Source organism: Aethalodelphis obliquidens, unplaced genomic scaffold, assembly GCF_003676395.1.
Source record: "Aethalodelphis obliquidens isolate GAN/ISIS:26980383/991018 unplaced genomic scaffold, ASM367639v1 scaffold44, whole genome shotgun sequence".
NCBI classification, from domain to species: domain Eukaryota; kingdom Metazoa; phylum Chordata; class Mammalia; order Artiodactyla; family Delphinidae; genus Aethalodelphis; species Aethalodelphis obliquidens.
Genome location: NW_020837988.1, coordinates 10353089 through 10367735, shown reverse-complemented (window position 1 = coordinate 10367735; position 14647 = coordinate 10353089). Strand labels below are relative to the sequence as shown.

At 55.0% G+C, this 14647-nt stretch overlaps 1 protein-coding gene across 1 annotated transcript; it reads right to left on the bottom strand.

The window, feature by feature from the left end:
• Nucleotides 1-3412: 3412 nt before the first annotated feature.
• CBX2 (chromobox 2) lies at nt 3413-12085 on the bottom strand. Its single transcript, XM_027080915.1, has 5 exons — nt 11953-12085; nt 11838-11881; nt 10746-10811; nt 8378-8483; nt 3413-6969 (listed from the first exon to the last, which is right to left on the bottom strand). The coding sequence occupies exons 1-5, from the start codon at nt 12022-12024 to the stop codon at nt 5665-5667; spliced, it is 1593 nt and encodes a 530-aa protein (XP_026936716.1). The 5' UTR covers nt 12025-12085; the 3' UTR covers nt 3413-5664.
• Between the last annotated feature and the right edge of the window lie 2562 nt (nt 12086-14647).

Here is a 14647-nt window from a genome sequence, read left to right as displayed (position 1 = left end):
GTGGAGAAGCGCGGATCTAGGCGTACTTGGCAGAGCCCGAAGGGAGGCGTGTGGGCACGCGTAGGCTGGCGCATCTCCTGCTCTTGTCCATCGAATCGGTGACCCCACGTTTGGCGGAGCTCTCCCCGCCTCCTTTCTCTAGTCTGTGGCCTGTGTGAGGACCCGGGAGGGAGGGCGCGGCCAGGAGCCTGGGCTTGGGGCAGTGGGTCACCCTTCGGACGTGAGGGACTGGGCCGGCGGGCAGAGTCAGAGGGCGGGGAGTGGAGTGGCTTGGCGAGGGTCGCGGCGGGCGGCCAGCCCCAAAGCCCCAAAGCCGTGGCCCCGCTGCTCCACCAAGACTCCCTCCCGCATTGGGCAGCAGAGTGGGCTCGTGCTTTGGGAGATAGGGAGATGGAGGGCACCGACTCTGCCCACTTTCCCCAGTTGTTTGGCCACCACCAGCCTCGGCTTTGATCTGGTGCTTTTTCCACGAGTTTCCGTTGCCTGGGCAGATTCTCTGGGAAAGAGACCAGGTGTGGAGGCCTGGGCCTGTGGCGCTGCCTCCGGCTGGGGCATTCCTTTGCCTCCGGATGGCAGGGCCGCCTCGTGGGGCCGCCGCCAGCGCGGAGCCTGGCCCAGCACACACACTGGTTGAACTGGAATCTTTATGGCTCTTCGGAAAGCGTCGGGTTGGATTTTTTTTGGTCCCTTTGATGCTTAACAGTACAGATGCTAGTCGAGGCCCCGTGCTGTGTGCGGGAGACCCAATGGCGAACAGGCCTGCCCTCGCACTTTGGGGGCTCGTATTCTGATTTCCTCTTCTCACCCCAAAGTCCCCTGGGACCAAAGGGGTGCTTCGGTCCAGCTGGAGTTCTAGTTGGAGCGTCTCAGGGCTTGCTCGGGCTCTACCTCCAGCCTTGGGAGCCTGGACACGGCGAAAGAGGCTGTGGCCTGGGGCCGGGGCTTTCTTCGTGAGACTTTGGAAACGGAGGCTGCTGGGGGGCATCTCAGAGCGGTTGGGTTGCGGGTCGTCCAATTCGGTTCCCCTTAGCAGCTCGGAGCCCCGGGGTGGGGAATGTTCCCCGCGCGTCCAAAGAGCCCTCGGCCCAATCTTCGCGGGTCGCGCGCGCCCTCTAGAGGCGATGGCCTCAGCCCCGCTCCCTGGCGCCCACCCCCTCCCCGGCGGCGGTGCCTTTCTGGGTCCCAAAAGGAGAAGGAAACGCCTCATCTCCCCTACCCAAAAGTACTCTAGAGTGGGCCACCGCGGGCTCCCCCTCTGCGCCCTCCCTTCGGCCAGGCCCTCCAACCACAAAGGTAGGGAAGAAGGATGTGTCCAGCCCGCCAGATCCACCAGGCGCCCTCGGGCTGGACCAGGAGGCGCGGGGCTGAGCCCCCGGGATGCCGCGGGCCAGGTCGGGCCCCTTGGCAGCCCAGCCCATTCTTCTGGGAAGGCGGTGGATTAGGCGATCAGATCAGCAGCGCAGAAACTAACAAAGGCCAGTGTGGGTCAGGGCCCCCCCTCGTGCACGTCTGCCCGGCGCTCTGTACAAGTGGACTCGGGCCCGCCACCGGGAAGGGCGCGGGCTCTTACTCCCTCTAGCCCGCTCTTTCCCGGCCATCCCCAACCCCTTTCTGCTGCTCTCAAAGGCCCAGGACAGGACAGCTAGGGTCGTCCCTGCCCACCTCCTCCAAAAGAAAGCCGCTGCAGCCACCGAAGGCACAACAAAAGAAAACATGCCCGCAGCCTTCCCTGCAGGAATCTGATTGCAAATTCGCAGGGCGAATTCTGGAGCCGGGCAGAGCTGAGGGGGTGCACTGCTGTTTGTATTGGGAATCTCCTCCCAAACTAAAACATTCAGGCCTTCGCCCCAACTAGCCTTTCAATCAGTGGTGGCCAACATCCAGGCCCAACTTCTCTCTTTACTTCAAAGGGAGCTTCATTCTCCCCAGAGGCTGAAATTTATGAATAAATTCATGCTGAGGGTAATGCAAACCTTAAAGGACCAGGGAAGGTTATATAATAAGCAAATCATCTCTTTATTATGAGCCATGGGTTAGGAGTCGCAGTAGCACCACTGATTCAGTTTCTTGTGCTTCATGGCAACTCCCCTGGAATTTTATTGCTGTGTCCTTTAGAAGTGTTACCACGTGTGGTGGATTCAAGGGGTTAAGCAGCTTTCCAACACAGTATCATTGGATACTGGGTGTGTGTGTGGAAATTTTGTTTTAACCTAAAGTGTTAGTTTCTGGGAGATGTCTCAGAGTGAGTTTATAATGTATTGCAGCATCCCTGGCCTCTACCCACTAGACGCCAGTAGCAACAACACTCACCCCTGCCCCCAAGTTGTGGCAACCAAAATTGTCTCCAGGAATTGCCGAATGTCCCCTTTGGTGCCAAACTGCCGTCCCTGGGAAACGCTGGTGTAGGGACTCATGACCAACCCCACCTCTTTGCTTAGAAGAACATTTTTTTTTTTTCCATCCCAGGAAAGTGGCTGAGCCTTTCCCAAAGCCTTTAATTTTTTCACCCCATGATTCAGTTCAAGTCCAGATAACTATTTTGCCTCAAGAAAGGGAAAGTGAAGAGACTGTTGTTTCCAGGTATCACTCATGACATACACCAGGCTGAAAAGTTAAGAAAAGAATTTATTGATATACTAAGAGTTAACAAAAAGTTAAGACAAAAATCCTGACACCTTTGCTAATGACTCTCCCCTGCAAAATAAATTAACATCAGTCTAAAAAGATCTGCAACCTATTGCTAGCGTTAGTTCTCCAAAAATACTAGAAGATCCACAGAATCTTTAGATGCACTTGAGCAAAAATCTGGTCCTCTAGGCACTACCTCTCCCCTCCTCCCACCCCTTTCCCCCAGAACCATTGTGGGTTTCCTGGGGGAAGCATTTCCTTTAACTGGTCCTGATTGAATATGGGGGCTGGGCCGCTGTGCTGTTTCAACAAAGATCTTAAGTTTCCCAGGGCAATAACATATTCACTTTTGTTCTCTCTCTTTTAAAAAAAGCAAACAAACAGCCACACTTTAAAGTAATTAGAAGTGGCATACATGAATAATTTGGCTTTTTTTTTTAAATTAAAAAACACAAATCAAGCCAGTGATTGGCAATGGTCCAAAGCTCTGGTTCTCCCCCCTAGTTTCCCCCTAATAAAACCTCTAGGCTCAGAGCTCTCTTAGTCAGGTCAGAATCTTGAGTGTAACCAAAAACAAGGAACACTCTTTTTGGTACCAAAAAATATATATAAAAATATGCCAAATCCTCTAAAGAAGAAGATAGACTGGCCCCTTCCTATCCGTTACAAAAGCAAACAGAAAAACAGGATTGAAACACCCACTCAACATACACTGTGATGCAGTTCGCATAAGAAACCCTGCAGGATAAACAAGTCAGATGTGTGACCAATGCCTAGCCACACACACACACACACAGCAGCAAAAAAAGTACTACTTTTATTTATTGGTAAACATGACGACCAACTCTGAGCACCTGTCCAACTCTTCAGCGAAGGCTGTCACGCCTGCACATGTGTGTACACACACAAACACACACAAACATGAACCTCTTGGAGTCACAAACACCAAGAAAGACACACAACACAGCAAGAAGGCAAAGTGGCTGGGAGTAAGGTGTTTGCAGATTCAAACTTTGGGATTGAAGTAGCTGGTAAACAGAAAGGCACCTAATCAGGGTTTGGAGACCTGGCTGCTGGGGCTGTCAGATCAGCCCAGATCAGGGTCACCCTGAGGGCTTGCAGGGGAGAGCTGCTACTGGCCTGGCTCTGCAGCCTCTAAGGCAGCAAAACTTGGAGGTTATGAGCTCCTTTGAGGGGGAGGCAGCCCAGAAGAGCCCCTTTAGTCTCACCCAGGGACATCTGGGGACAGGAGGGGAGGTTGGTGCCAGGGGCCCAGGGTGCTGGCACCCCTTCCTTCCAGACTGTGCAGTGCACTGGCATCTCGCCATCTCCTGCTGGGGCAGTGGAGGGGGCATTCTCCCCCTTTACTGCCCACTTTCCAGTTTCAGCCTGGCTGTCCAGGACCCCCAGTCCTCAGGTTTGCCAGGGTGGGCACCACTCCTGCTGCAGCCAGCATGGCTATCACGTACAAGAGTCGGAAGCTGCATCTGGATGCCCCTCAATGAGGTCCTGGATGTGATCTGTCCCCAAAGGCACACTGTTGAAATCGATCTGGCTATGCAAAAGCCATCTCTTCCTATTTGGCGTGGAGGGTGAGGGACTGAGGGGACTGGAGTTCTGGCAGGCCCACCCTCAGAAACCAGAGCCCACCGTGTCCACTGCACTTAGGGCTATGGGGACAACAGAAGATCCCACACCTGCTGGCTGATGTTAACCGATAATTGAAGCAGAAATAAAGTTCCCTGCATTCCCACTTTTTTTTTTTTGGCATAAAGACCAGTGACCCCACTCACTGATGTACCTCTCTGCCCCAAATCAGTAATGGCAATTCTGTTGTTGGTTGGAATTGCCAAGACAGCTGCCGGACTCAGCCATCTGGGGGGAGGCAGTCGGGCTGGCAGCTCTGGCCTTTCCGAAGGCCAGGTGGGTCACTCAGATTTTGTCCCATTTCCAAAATGGTACAGGGATACAGCTTCTCAGCTGGGTAAGAGAACATGGAACCCCCAGAAGTGGGGAGGGATTGTCAGGGGAAGGTAGGTGGGAACTGTGGGAAGCACCTGCACAGCAGCTGGAAGCCAGCGCATGTCGGGAGGGGGGACCTACTGCCAGCAACTGCCCACCTCCCAGTGGATCTGGGGCAGTTTGTGGGGCCATGATTAGGACTAAGACAGTCCTTGAACAGGTTGACAGAAAGGAAGGCAGCAGCGGCCCCCGACACTCGGTTTAGGTGGAAGAGCTCTGGGATCAGCCCCCTCCCTGCCCATGCTGGACTCTTGAGTCATCTGGGGGCTGCTGTTGTTAATCTGAATCAGGGTTAGATCGCACCAACACCAACCTCTTCAGGGTTCCTGATCCCAACTGCCACACCTGTCCTTATATTAAGGCCACAGCCCTCATCTGTCCCGGGTGGGGGCAGGGACAGGGAGGTGGACAGTCCCCTCACCCTTGCCAGCTCAGGCATTGCTGAGGGGGGAGTTCCGACCAGAAAGGCCCCTTTCCTGCTCCCCCCACCCTTCTACACACTGAGCAGAGTCCTCCCTGGAGCAGCTCCCCAGGCCTTACCTCCCCCCAGCCCTAACACCTTCTCTTCCAGCAGCTGGGCAGAAACAGCCAAGCTGGGCCAGAAGCCCCCTCCTCTAACACCTGTGCTCTGGGAAATTGGGAGGCAAGGTGACCACCGTTGTCATCACAGGCCACGGAGGCAGTTCAAACAGCGAACATGGTCAGGCTCAAGAAACACAGGATGCTCTTGAGAAACATTTCGCTGAGCCACAGGCAGCCACCTAGACTTCCTGAGGCAAATGGAGAGCAAAGCGAAGGCCCAGAGGTAGGAACAAGGGCGAGGCCGGGTGGCAAGGCATCACGGAGCCTCCCCTGCCAAAGTGGCAGGCAGGGCTGGGTCCAGGGGAGTTCCCATCCAAGCCTGCCCTTGAAGGAGGCCACCGGCCCCTGGAGAGGGTTTGGGAGGCGGGCCATGTATCAAAGCAAAGCCAGAGGCCAGAGAGGGGAAGGTGAGACCCGGGCAGCCAGGGGGTGTCAGTAATGTCTCAGGTTGAAGAAGCCCACGCTGGTGGGAGACTCCTTCACCGTGACTGTGATGAGGTTGGCGGTGACGTCGGTGACGAAGACGTGCTCAATGAGGCTGCGGGTGGGCTTCCAGTCCTGGCTGGTTTGGACGGACACTGACAGGTTCTGTCCGGCACTGGGCAGGGAGGCCGAGTCAGGGTCCGTGTCAGAGCTGCTGTTCTCTTCGCCGGTGCTCATCTCAGACAGTGTAGCTGTCTTCCGCGCCTCTCCCGGAGTTGGGTGGCCCTCCTGCCCTGGGGCCATGCTGCCCTTGACAAAGTCCCTCTTGCCGGCAGGCATGGGCAGGGCTGCTGCCCTGGAGGCCAGCTTCTCACTCTTGCTGGCGTCGGTGGGCAGGCCAGCCCCACTCACCGCAGTGAGGCCACCCCCGGCACCCTTCCCAGTGGCTGGGTGGGGGGCAGGGTTACCCTTGGTGGTTGTGGCATGGCGGGCGACCATGCCCAGCCCTGGTGTGCCGTTCTTGACACTCTGTAAGTCCAAGACCTGGAGGCTCAGCTCCTGGGTGGGTGCAGGCTGGGGGCCCAGGCACCCGGCAGGGACCTTGTTGCCACTGTGGACGTGTGGAGGCCCTCCTGTGCCCCCGACTTTCTGCTCCAGAGCACCACTGGGGGCCTTTGGGACTTTGCTTCCCGGGGGGCTTATCCCCAGCTCCCCCTTCTGCGTCCTCACCTTCAGGTCCAGCCCTAGGCTGCACTTGTTGGCAGTTGGGGCCCTGAGAGCCAGTCTGCCAGCGGCCTGCGCCTGGCTCTGGCTCATCCGGTTCATGTAGTGCACGATGGAGCTCTGCCAGCTGATACCACCCCGGCTGGGGCTGCCGGCCATGCCCTTCATCAGGCTGGCCAAGTTCTCCGGGGTGGCCATGGTGCTGGGGCCACTGCAAGCCTCCTTGGCATGGGCCTTCAGGGCTGCCAGGCCGGCCACGGGGGCACTGAGCGGGGGGGGCAGCTTGCCGGCCGGTGCCCCTAGGTCCTTCCGGGCCGTCTTCAGCACCTTGGCCAGGCTCACGGGCCTCCGGGCCGCCTTCTGCTCTGGGGGCAGGGGCTTGCGGCCCCGCTTCTTCCGGATGGGATCCTTCAGTTCGGGCTTGGCTACCAGGATCTGGGCCTTCTTTTGAGGCACTGGGTGAGTCTCACGGCCCCGGGGGCCCCTCTTGGCGTCTAAGTCGCTGTCATCCTCTTCATCTGAGGAAGATGAGGAGGACGTGGAGGAAGAGGAGGAACTGCTGGATTTGGATTTGGAGGGGGCGTCGGGTTCCTGCAACGACAAAGGGGAAGGTGTCACTTCTACAGCCTGGTCTCCAGGGGCATCAGACACTTTGGAGCCAGCCCCTCCTGTGGCTTCCAGACCCGAGAGGCAGCCAGGAGGGAGCGATCTCACTGTTTGGTTCCAGAAAGGACTGAAGAGGTCCTTATGAGGTCCCAAGAAATGCAGTTAAAAGTGAAAGAGAACGAAGAAAAATAGGTGGTTCACAAAGTGAAGCCAGAACGATGGAGGGAAACGCTCACATGCTGACAATGGACGCCGAGCTTTCCAGGGACACACGGGGAGCTCCTGGCCCTCGGCAGACACCTGGAAAAGGGAAATTCAGAGCAGCATGATTCACGTGTCTCGGAAGGGAAGGGTGGAGTGAAGCAGTGTGTGTGAGAGCTTGGTAACCTAAAGCAACCGGACATCTTGCTTCCATCTCCCCATTTCCAAAGCTGACCCCTTCAGAACCTTCCAGCACATAGGAAAACAAACCACTGCCCTCCTCATCCTCTGGGTGTCATCCCAAACACTAATTAAGCACACCTTACTATTTCTCAGGTCCCTGTGTAAGAAGTGTGCTTTAGGTAGACAGAGCCAACACCTGCTCCCGGTCGCAAAGCTCGCCTGCCCCGAACTGGGGATGATGGAATCAAACCCAGGGAGTCTGGGGCCTCCCTGCCTGGCTGGCCCCCCGCCTTGCTGATGTTCCTCAACGTACATGCCCCACATTCTCCTGCAGTAAAGCTGAATCCTCCAGCCCCACTATCCTGCTCAAAAAGAACATTTTGAAGACAAAACCAGGCCAGCGTACCCTAGCCAATAAGGCTCACGGCAGGGTTCTCCGCCTCCTGGAAGGGCAGTTTTGTAAGAAGTGACTGAGCTCCTGGCCAGTGTGTGGGTTCAGGCCCCGGGGGCAGTGCCTTCAAGAGAGAAATCACAGACACATCTAAGACTGAGGCCGGGACCCCTTCCCCATCCTGCCTCTGAGCTACTGGAAGGAGGGGCTGTGCCATGGAGCCCAGGTGTGTGTGCCCCTCTTAGCTGAGCCTACCTGGCAAACCTATGAGCACCTACTGTGTACATGCTTCCTGTTTTTGTTCCCTGTAAGCCAATGGAGGTGAGAAAGTAGCAGAGTGGACGTCACAGGACCAGGAAACCAGCTTGGGGGGCTTAACCATTGCAGGGCCCTCCCCAAAGAGACAGGGCAGGAGGTGGAGAGCTGAGGTTTGCTGTTGCCCCCTGCTGGCAGAGGCTCACAGCGGCAGCCTAGAGAGAGGCAGAGTCAAGGTCTTCTGAGCAAGGGAAAGACTTGGAGGTGCCAGCTGGCCCCCTTCCCCAAAGCCCGCAACCCTCCCGCCACTGCCTTCCACTCAGCCGGCTGAGGGCCACTGCTGGGAGGGGAGCAGCCACCCACCTTAAGCTTGGAGTGCCGGCTGCAGGGGGACATCACCGTGTGCTTCCTCGGCCTGCCCCTGGGCCGCTTGCCTCTCTTCCGGTTCTGCACCTCCTTCTCGTGTTCCCTGAAGACAATCAGCAATCAGAGTCACAGACTTTCCTTCTGCCACCCTGGAACCCCGTGGTTTCAAACACCCCCAGGTAGCTTAGCACCAGTTTCCCTGCAAAAACATATCCTGTTAATTAACACATCCAAGGCAGAGGTCCAGACCCCCATCTTTGCATTAGGGTTCAGTATTATTTTTACCTCCATCTATTTCATTTACCTTTGGGTAAAGTCAAGTCACGAAATTCAAGTAAAGCTGGGAAAGGAACGGTTCCCAGTTTTCTCCGACTCCTCTTAAAACCCTGTGCGAATCCTGGCCACTTTCTGCAGGGAGATGATATTGTGGAAATTCTACAATACCACAACTAGAAGGAGGCTTTGTGCTCACGTGGTCCAACCCCCTCACTCCAAGTAAGAGAGTCCAGAGGTAGGGAGGTGAGGACCACTGCCCCCCATTCTCAGTCTTCTAATGCCCGCACAAAATCTCACGGTCGTCAGAGCACTGGGGTAACCAAGGGCTCCCGGTCCCCACACGGTCTACCCAGAGCCAGTGCCCCTGGCTCACATTTCTTTTCTGGTTTCCTCTTTCTAAGCCCTTTCTGTTCCTACACTCTGCTCTAGATGGAAGTACTGGTGACGCCTGATTCCGAGGTGGCCGGGGCTCAGGGCTCAAGGCAGGACACCATTAACCAGCTCCATGACTTGGGGTCAGGGAGCCAAGAAAGCCGCCTCCACCCACCAGCCCCAAAAGCCTCTATTCCAGGCTACCCCCGGGGAAGAGGCTCTATCTGGAGCAGTTTCCTGGTAATCAAAATGGGCAAACATCATCGCATTGAGGCCTGTAAGGTGATCTCTTAAAGAAGCCAATTAGTACAACGAGACAGAGCTCATACTCAAAGCAGCCCCAACATGTCTCCTAAAAGTAGAGGAGTCTCCGTTGACACATTAACCTGTACCCGTGAGCTCTGAACCTGAGACTTCCCCTTACAGTCAAAGGTCACATCCCCACACCAAGCAAATCACCACCAGTTCCTAGTTCCCAGGGGGATCTCTGGGGTGGACAGGAAGACAGAGCACCCACTTTCCCAGTTTTCTCTCCCCCCGTGATGTAAACCAGACCACCCCATGGCTCTTTGTAACTGCTGCATCTATCTCTCTGGTATTTGCTAACCTCAGTTCCTGTCTGCTGTGCTGTAAGTAAGAGTGACGTTAAGGACACACACTCTCTCGACGGTCAGGACACTGTCTCACAGAGAAAAGTATCAGCTCCCACCCTCTGCGACTTATAGGACCTGAGTTATGGAGTAAACAGCAGACAGCTTGCTCATAAGCTTCTTCAAAGGTACTGAGGCAAGCATATGCTCGATGTATTTTCTCTCACCCCCCCCCACCAAAATCTATCTCTATTTTTCCCCATTGCTCTGGCCCTTCTGAGAAGACCCAAAATGTCCTGCTATAGTAAAAAAAAGTGGACACAGCTTGAGCTACCAGAGAACAGCTGGCCGGATCGACCCCGTCTGGGAAAGATTTTGAGCACCTAATTTATCAGCCTCTATCAACAGGGCAATCCCCACACCTTGCCCCCACCAGCCTGCTCTGGAATAGCACTCCCTGGAACCTTATGCCATCACATGCCCCTCACCACCCTTTCCCCTGAGTATCTCAAAGAGGTCTCTTTTAACCCAAGTCTCCTACCTAAAAACAGATATGACATCTAGAATTACAGAAGTAAATTCAGCCCGAGACTGGTAAAGGGGCCCCCCGTGGTGCTCACTTGGTGCTAGCTGTTTTGCAGCAGAGAAAAATAAATGTGTTGTTCTTGGTCAGACACACCACAGTAGGCATAACTTTCTGCTGTGTGTCCCAGCTCCCTCTCTGAGCCTTCTCTTGTTCAATGGCACCCACAAGGAGGACTGGGAGGCCAGGTCTGCAATTTTTAGGGCAAACCTGCCATCCTTGTTTTTAACCAGTGCTATTTGCAAACTAGTCAACAGAAAAGGCCAAGAAGAGAAGCCAGAACTTTTCACGAAGGAACCAAGAAGGTTCATTTTGGCAAATCTGGCTGTCACAAAGACCAAAAGCAGCACTTACTCAGTGACTCCCAAGGTCTGGGCACAGTGCTGGCCAGCCGAGGGAAGGTGGGGAGAGGACTCATCTGGGACCTCAAACCACAGCCCAAGCCTGGGACTCCTGGAGCGCCATCACTGCCCTGTACGACTGTGTGACAGGCCAGGGTCCCCCCAACAGTCTCCCCCTCCCACAGGTCTGTTAACTTTCTCACTTCTTCTGGAAAGCCAAGAGCAGCCTCGGGTCCAGGATATTTTCCTCTGGCTCCCAGCTGTTGTGTCTGGAAAAGCAAAGAACAGGGCATCTTAAAGCACTAGGCACTGACCAGCCACTTCAGAAACAAGCCCAAGTGGGGTTGCGCCATTGCTCTCCGATCCCTGTTGGCAGCCAGGGCACCGGGGTGCTGGGGAGAGTCCCGAAAGGTCTCACCCATGCCCAGGACGAGCTCCTGGACACCAAACTCTTGAAGCCAACACCGTGTCCTCAAACTCAAAGGGAAACCACAACCTCAACCCCCAATTAACACCCGGCCTCAGGAGGACTCTACAGCCTCCCTCTGGAGGAAAACAAATCCCAATAAAATGGAAAGTTGCAGAGAGGGAAGACCCCAAACCCTGGTCCGGAGCCAGGGAGGGAAGGGAAGGCTCCTTCAGGATGCAGGGAGAAGGAGGCCTAGGGGCACAGAAACGCAGCCCAAAGATGTTGCTGTCGCCCAGGCCTACGCGGCCCAGGAACCCGGAGAGTTAAGCAAAGAAAGAAAAGTGGGGTCCGGGAAGAAAGGGGAACTGGGTCTGCGCGATTCTCTGTAAATAGAGCCCCTTCCGGGATGCCAAGTCCCCTCCCATCCATTAAAAGAAAAAAAAAAAAAAAGGAGTCCTACATCCATGAATAGAAAGCTCAGGTTACAGCGGGGAAAATACGGACTAGAGTAGGGGGGCTCGCGTCCCGCAGGGAGGGCTGAGGCGGGCGGGGGCGCATGCAACAAATGGGCGCGGGAGGAACGCGCGGCGCCGGAGGGGCGCGGGCCAGGCGCGGGGAGAGGCGGCCGGGGCGCCGGGAGCGGAGCTGGGCGGGCTGGAAGGGGAGGCCGCCCAGCCCTGCGACCCGCGGGCTTGTAAACAAAGGGCACCCTGCGCAGGCTGGGTGCCCCCTCCCGCCAAGCCCGAGGAGCCCGCGGAGCCCCCACAAACTTCCCGCCCGGCGCGCGACGCCCCCCGACGGCGCGGCCGAGGAACCCCACGCCGCCCCCCCTTCACACCGAGGTGGCGCGGGCGGGAAGGCGGGCGCCGCATTGTTGGGGACTCACTTGGAGGACCAGCCACGCCACTTGACCAGGTACTCCAGCTTGCCCTGCAGGGAGAGAAGAGGCGCGTGAGCCGGGGTGGGCGGGCGCGGGTGGGCACGGGCCGGGCCGCACGCACCTTGCGGAGCCGCTTGCTCAGGATGCACTCGGCGGCGAAGACCTGCTCTCCCACGCTGCTCAGCTCCTCCATGCTGCCCCGCCCAGACCGCGGCACCCGCCGCTCCCCGCACAGCCACCGCCGCCGCGCGCCCTCCCGGCCGCACACAAAGCACCGCCCCCGCCCCGCGCAGGCCCGCCCCGCGCACGCGCAACGCTTCCGCGCCCCGCGCGCCCCAGCCCGCCACCAGCCCGTGCGGGCCGCCCTGTTCCGGCATGGGCCAATGAGCGCAAGGGGGCGGTGCCTGGGGGCGGTGCGCGCATTGTTCACGGCGGGACCAGCTTCGCGCCCCGGGCGGGGGTCCGGCGCGCCTGGTCTGGGTGGGTTGGGGCCGCGGGCAGCGCGCGTGGGTCAGCAGAGCGCGGGCGGGTCCCTCGCGGGGAAGAAGGAGGCGCCTTGCCTCTTCGGACCTGGCGATCAGCAGTCGAGTCCCGCTTGGTCTCCGGGGTGCGCCTGGCCTCCTCCGAACTTCGTTTTCCGGGCAAAAAGCCATTGTTCTGCCCCGAAGCGGGGGGAAGTTGGGACGCGGCGAGGCGGCCGCTTCCTGCCTCTGTCCCCGAGGGGCGCTGCTTGGGGCGCGGAGGGCCCAGGCGCCCTCCGCATTTTTGAACTTGGTCTCCTTTGGTCTCGGGCAGTCGTACTATTTTGCGTGGGAGCAAAACGGGCTGGGGCGGGGGCGGGGAAGGAATGGAAGACAAAGTGCTGGGGGAGGAGGTGAGCGGCAAAAACGGAGCAGCCCAGCTTTTTATCTCAAAGGCGAGAGAGGAAAATGCATCTGGTGGAAATGAACGGCTCTTCGTTCTTTAAGTTGTGAAGAGTGGCACCCAACCCCCAAGTTTTAGGGCGCACGTAGGGGGAAAAGCAACTGCACCTTTTAAAAATTTATTTCATGATTTTAAGGAAATGAATGTGGAGGAGATGGGATCGGGATTTGAGGACATGGTTCTAACCTAGGACCAAGTCGTTAATGGGCCCGCTAGGATTTGGCAGTCCATGTCCTTTGGATCAATTGCATGCGGCAGAGAGGAGACTGGACCGGGTTTAGAGAAGGCGGTGGGCTGGAGTCCGGTGGGGTCATCTTCGGCAGCCACCCTTAACGCTGTTCAGATCGGTATTCCGTGAGCAACTCTTCCCTTAAATCATTTAGATCTTGAATCAGAGCAAGTCAAACTAGTAATAAAGGGGATATACGTTAGCACTTTTTTTTCGTATCAGTACAGTTTAACTCAAAATTCATTTTCTGGCTTTGTTTTTCCCTTGGACACAGCTGCAAAGTACTCTATGGGTTGAGTACGTCAAAAAGTCGTTTCTTGTTGCAGGAAACTGTCTCAATGTAATTTTGATCATTAAAACCATATTTATAAAGGATTCTGCAGGAGAAATGTATTTTTGTTGTTGTTTTAATAGGAAAGGCCTACTGTAGAAAATATGGAACTTCAGGAGCCCATCTTTCAATTTCTGGCATGTTCTTCAGTTTATTTGGTTAAATAGGTTACGTTCATACGATATCCTGGAGAGAACTTGAGTAACATTTGCAAACTCAGATATTATTTGCAAAGGAGGTGGGAAGAAGGAAGATTGCTTTTGGTGGGGGGTTGATTGCTTACTTGGGGGGGGCTGCAGCCCAGAATACCTGTTTTGGGATAAAACCTGCACTCCTGGGGTAGAGAGAACTGCGTACAATCTCTCTACAGCTCTTTTTGTATCCTCATCTTGTGGAGCCAGGCAGTAAATTGTGGAGCTGAGGCCAAAGGTGTATTTATTGTAATCCTACAAAGAGCTGGATCAGTTTCAACTCACATTTCCTTGCAGAATTCATCTTGGGTGTGAGGTTTTTGCCCTGGAGGTTTCCAGTTTCCTCTTGATGATATATGTTATCCTGGGATACTTGCTTAATTTTTTTTTTTTTTAAAGAAAAGAAAGCTTAAAAAAGAGAATGTTTTCTTTCCCTAAGAAATAAGTTTGTCCAGAATGTGATCCTAACTCATTGGGGGAAAAAAATCAATTTCTTGGAAGGTTTAATACATACATTGTCTATCCAACTGGGGATGCCCAGTTTGGGTAAAATAACGTTTAGATAATTTATTGGGAGAAACAAATATGACCTATTTGACTATAATTAAATTATCAAAGTTTTGTGATCCAAAGTTTGTGAAGTGCTCCTTAAAAACAAAACCGGAAGTTGGCAGAATTGAGGAATGATTCCAGCTAATCCAATTGTGTCAAAACATGGGTTTGGGCCAAAGCTGATTCTGTTTTGACTGTCACATTTAAGAATTATTAAGACAAATTAGAACTAATTATTTTCTTATTCATTCAACAAATGGTTCCTCAGCATTTGCTGTCATCTAGACATGAGTGGATATAGTGCAGAGTCTGTAACAGCGCTGTCTAGTAGAAGTTTCAGAGAGGATGGAAATGCCTTATGTCCATGCGCTTCAGTGTGTCAGCCGCCAGCCATCTGTGGCTAGTGAACACTTGAAATGTGCTGCTGAGGAATTACTTTTTAATTTAATTTAATTTTAAATAATTTAAATTTAAATAGCCACGTGTAGCTAGTGGTTAAGTACTGGGCAATACAAGTCCTTAGGAATGCAAGGACTATACTTTAGACATTTTCAATGAAAGTAATGCAATTATTGATACTTAAGTTAAT

Bases quoted from the DNA above. Each gene is read 5' to 3' on its own strand.
- CBX2 (XM_027080915.1), bottom strand. From the start codon at position 12,024: ATGGAGGAGCTGAGCAGCGTGGGAGAGCAGGTCTTCGCCGCCGAGTGC. The intron at 10,812-11,837 runs GTGAGTCCCCAA...TTGCTTTTCCAG, and splicing joins TGGCGTGGCTGGTCCTCCAA to ACACAACAGCTGGGAGCCAG. The intron at 6,970-8,377 runs GTGGGTGGCTGC...TTGTCGTTGCAG, and splicing joins GCCGGCACTCCAAGCTTAAG to GAACCCGACGCCCCCTCCAA.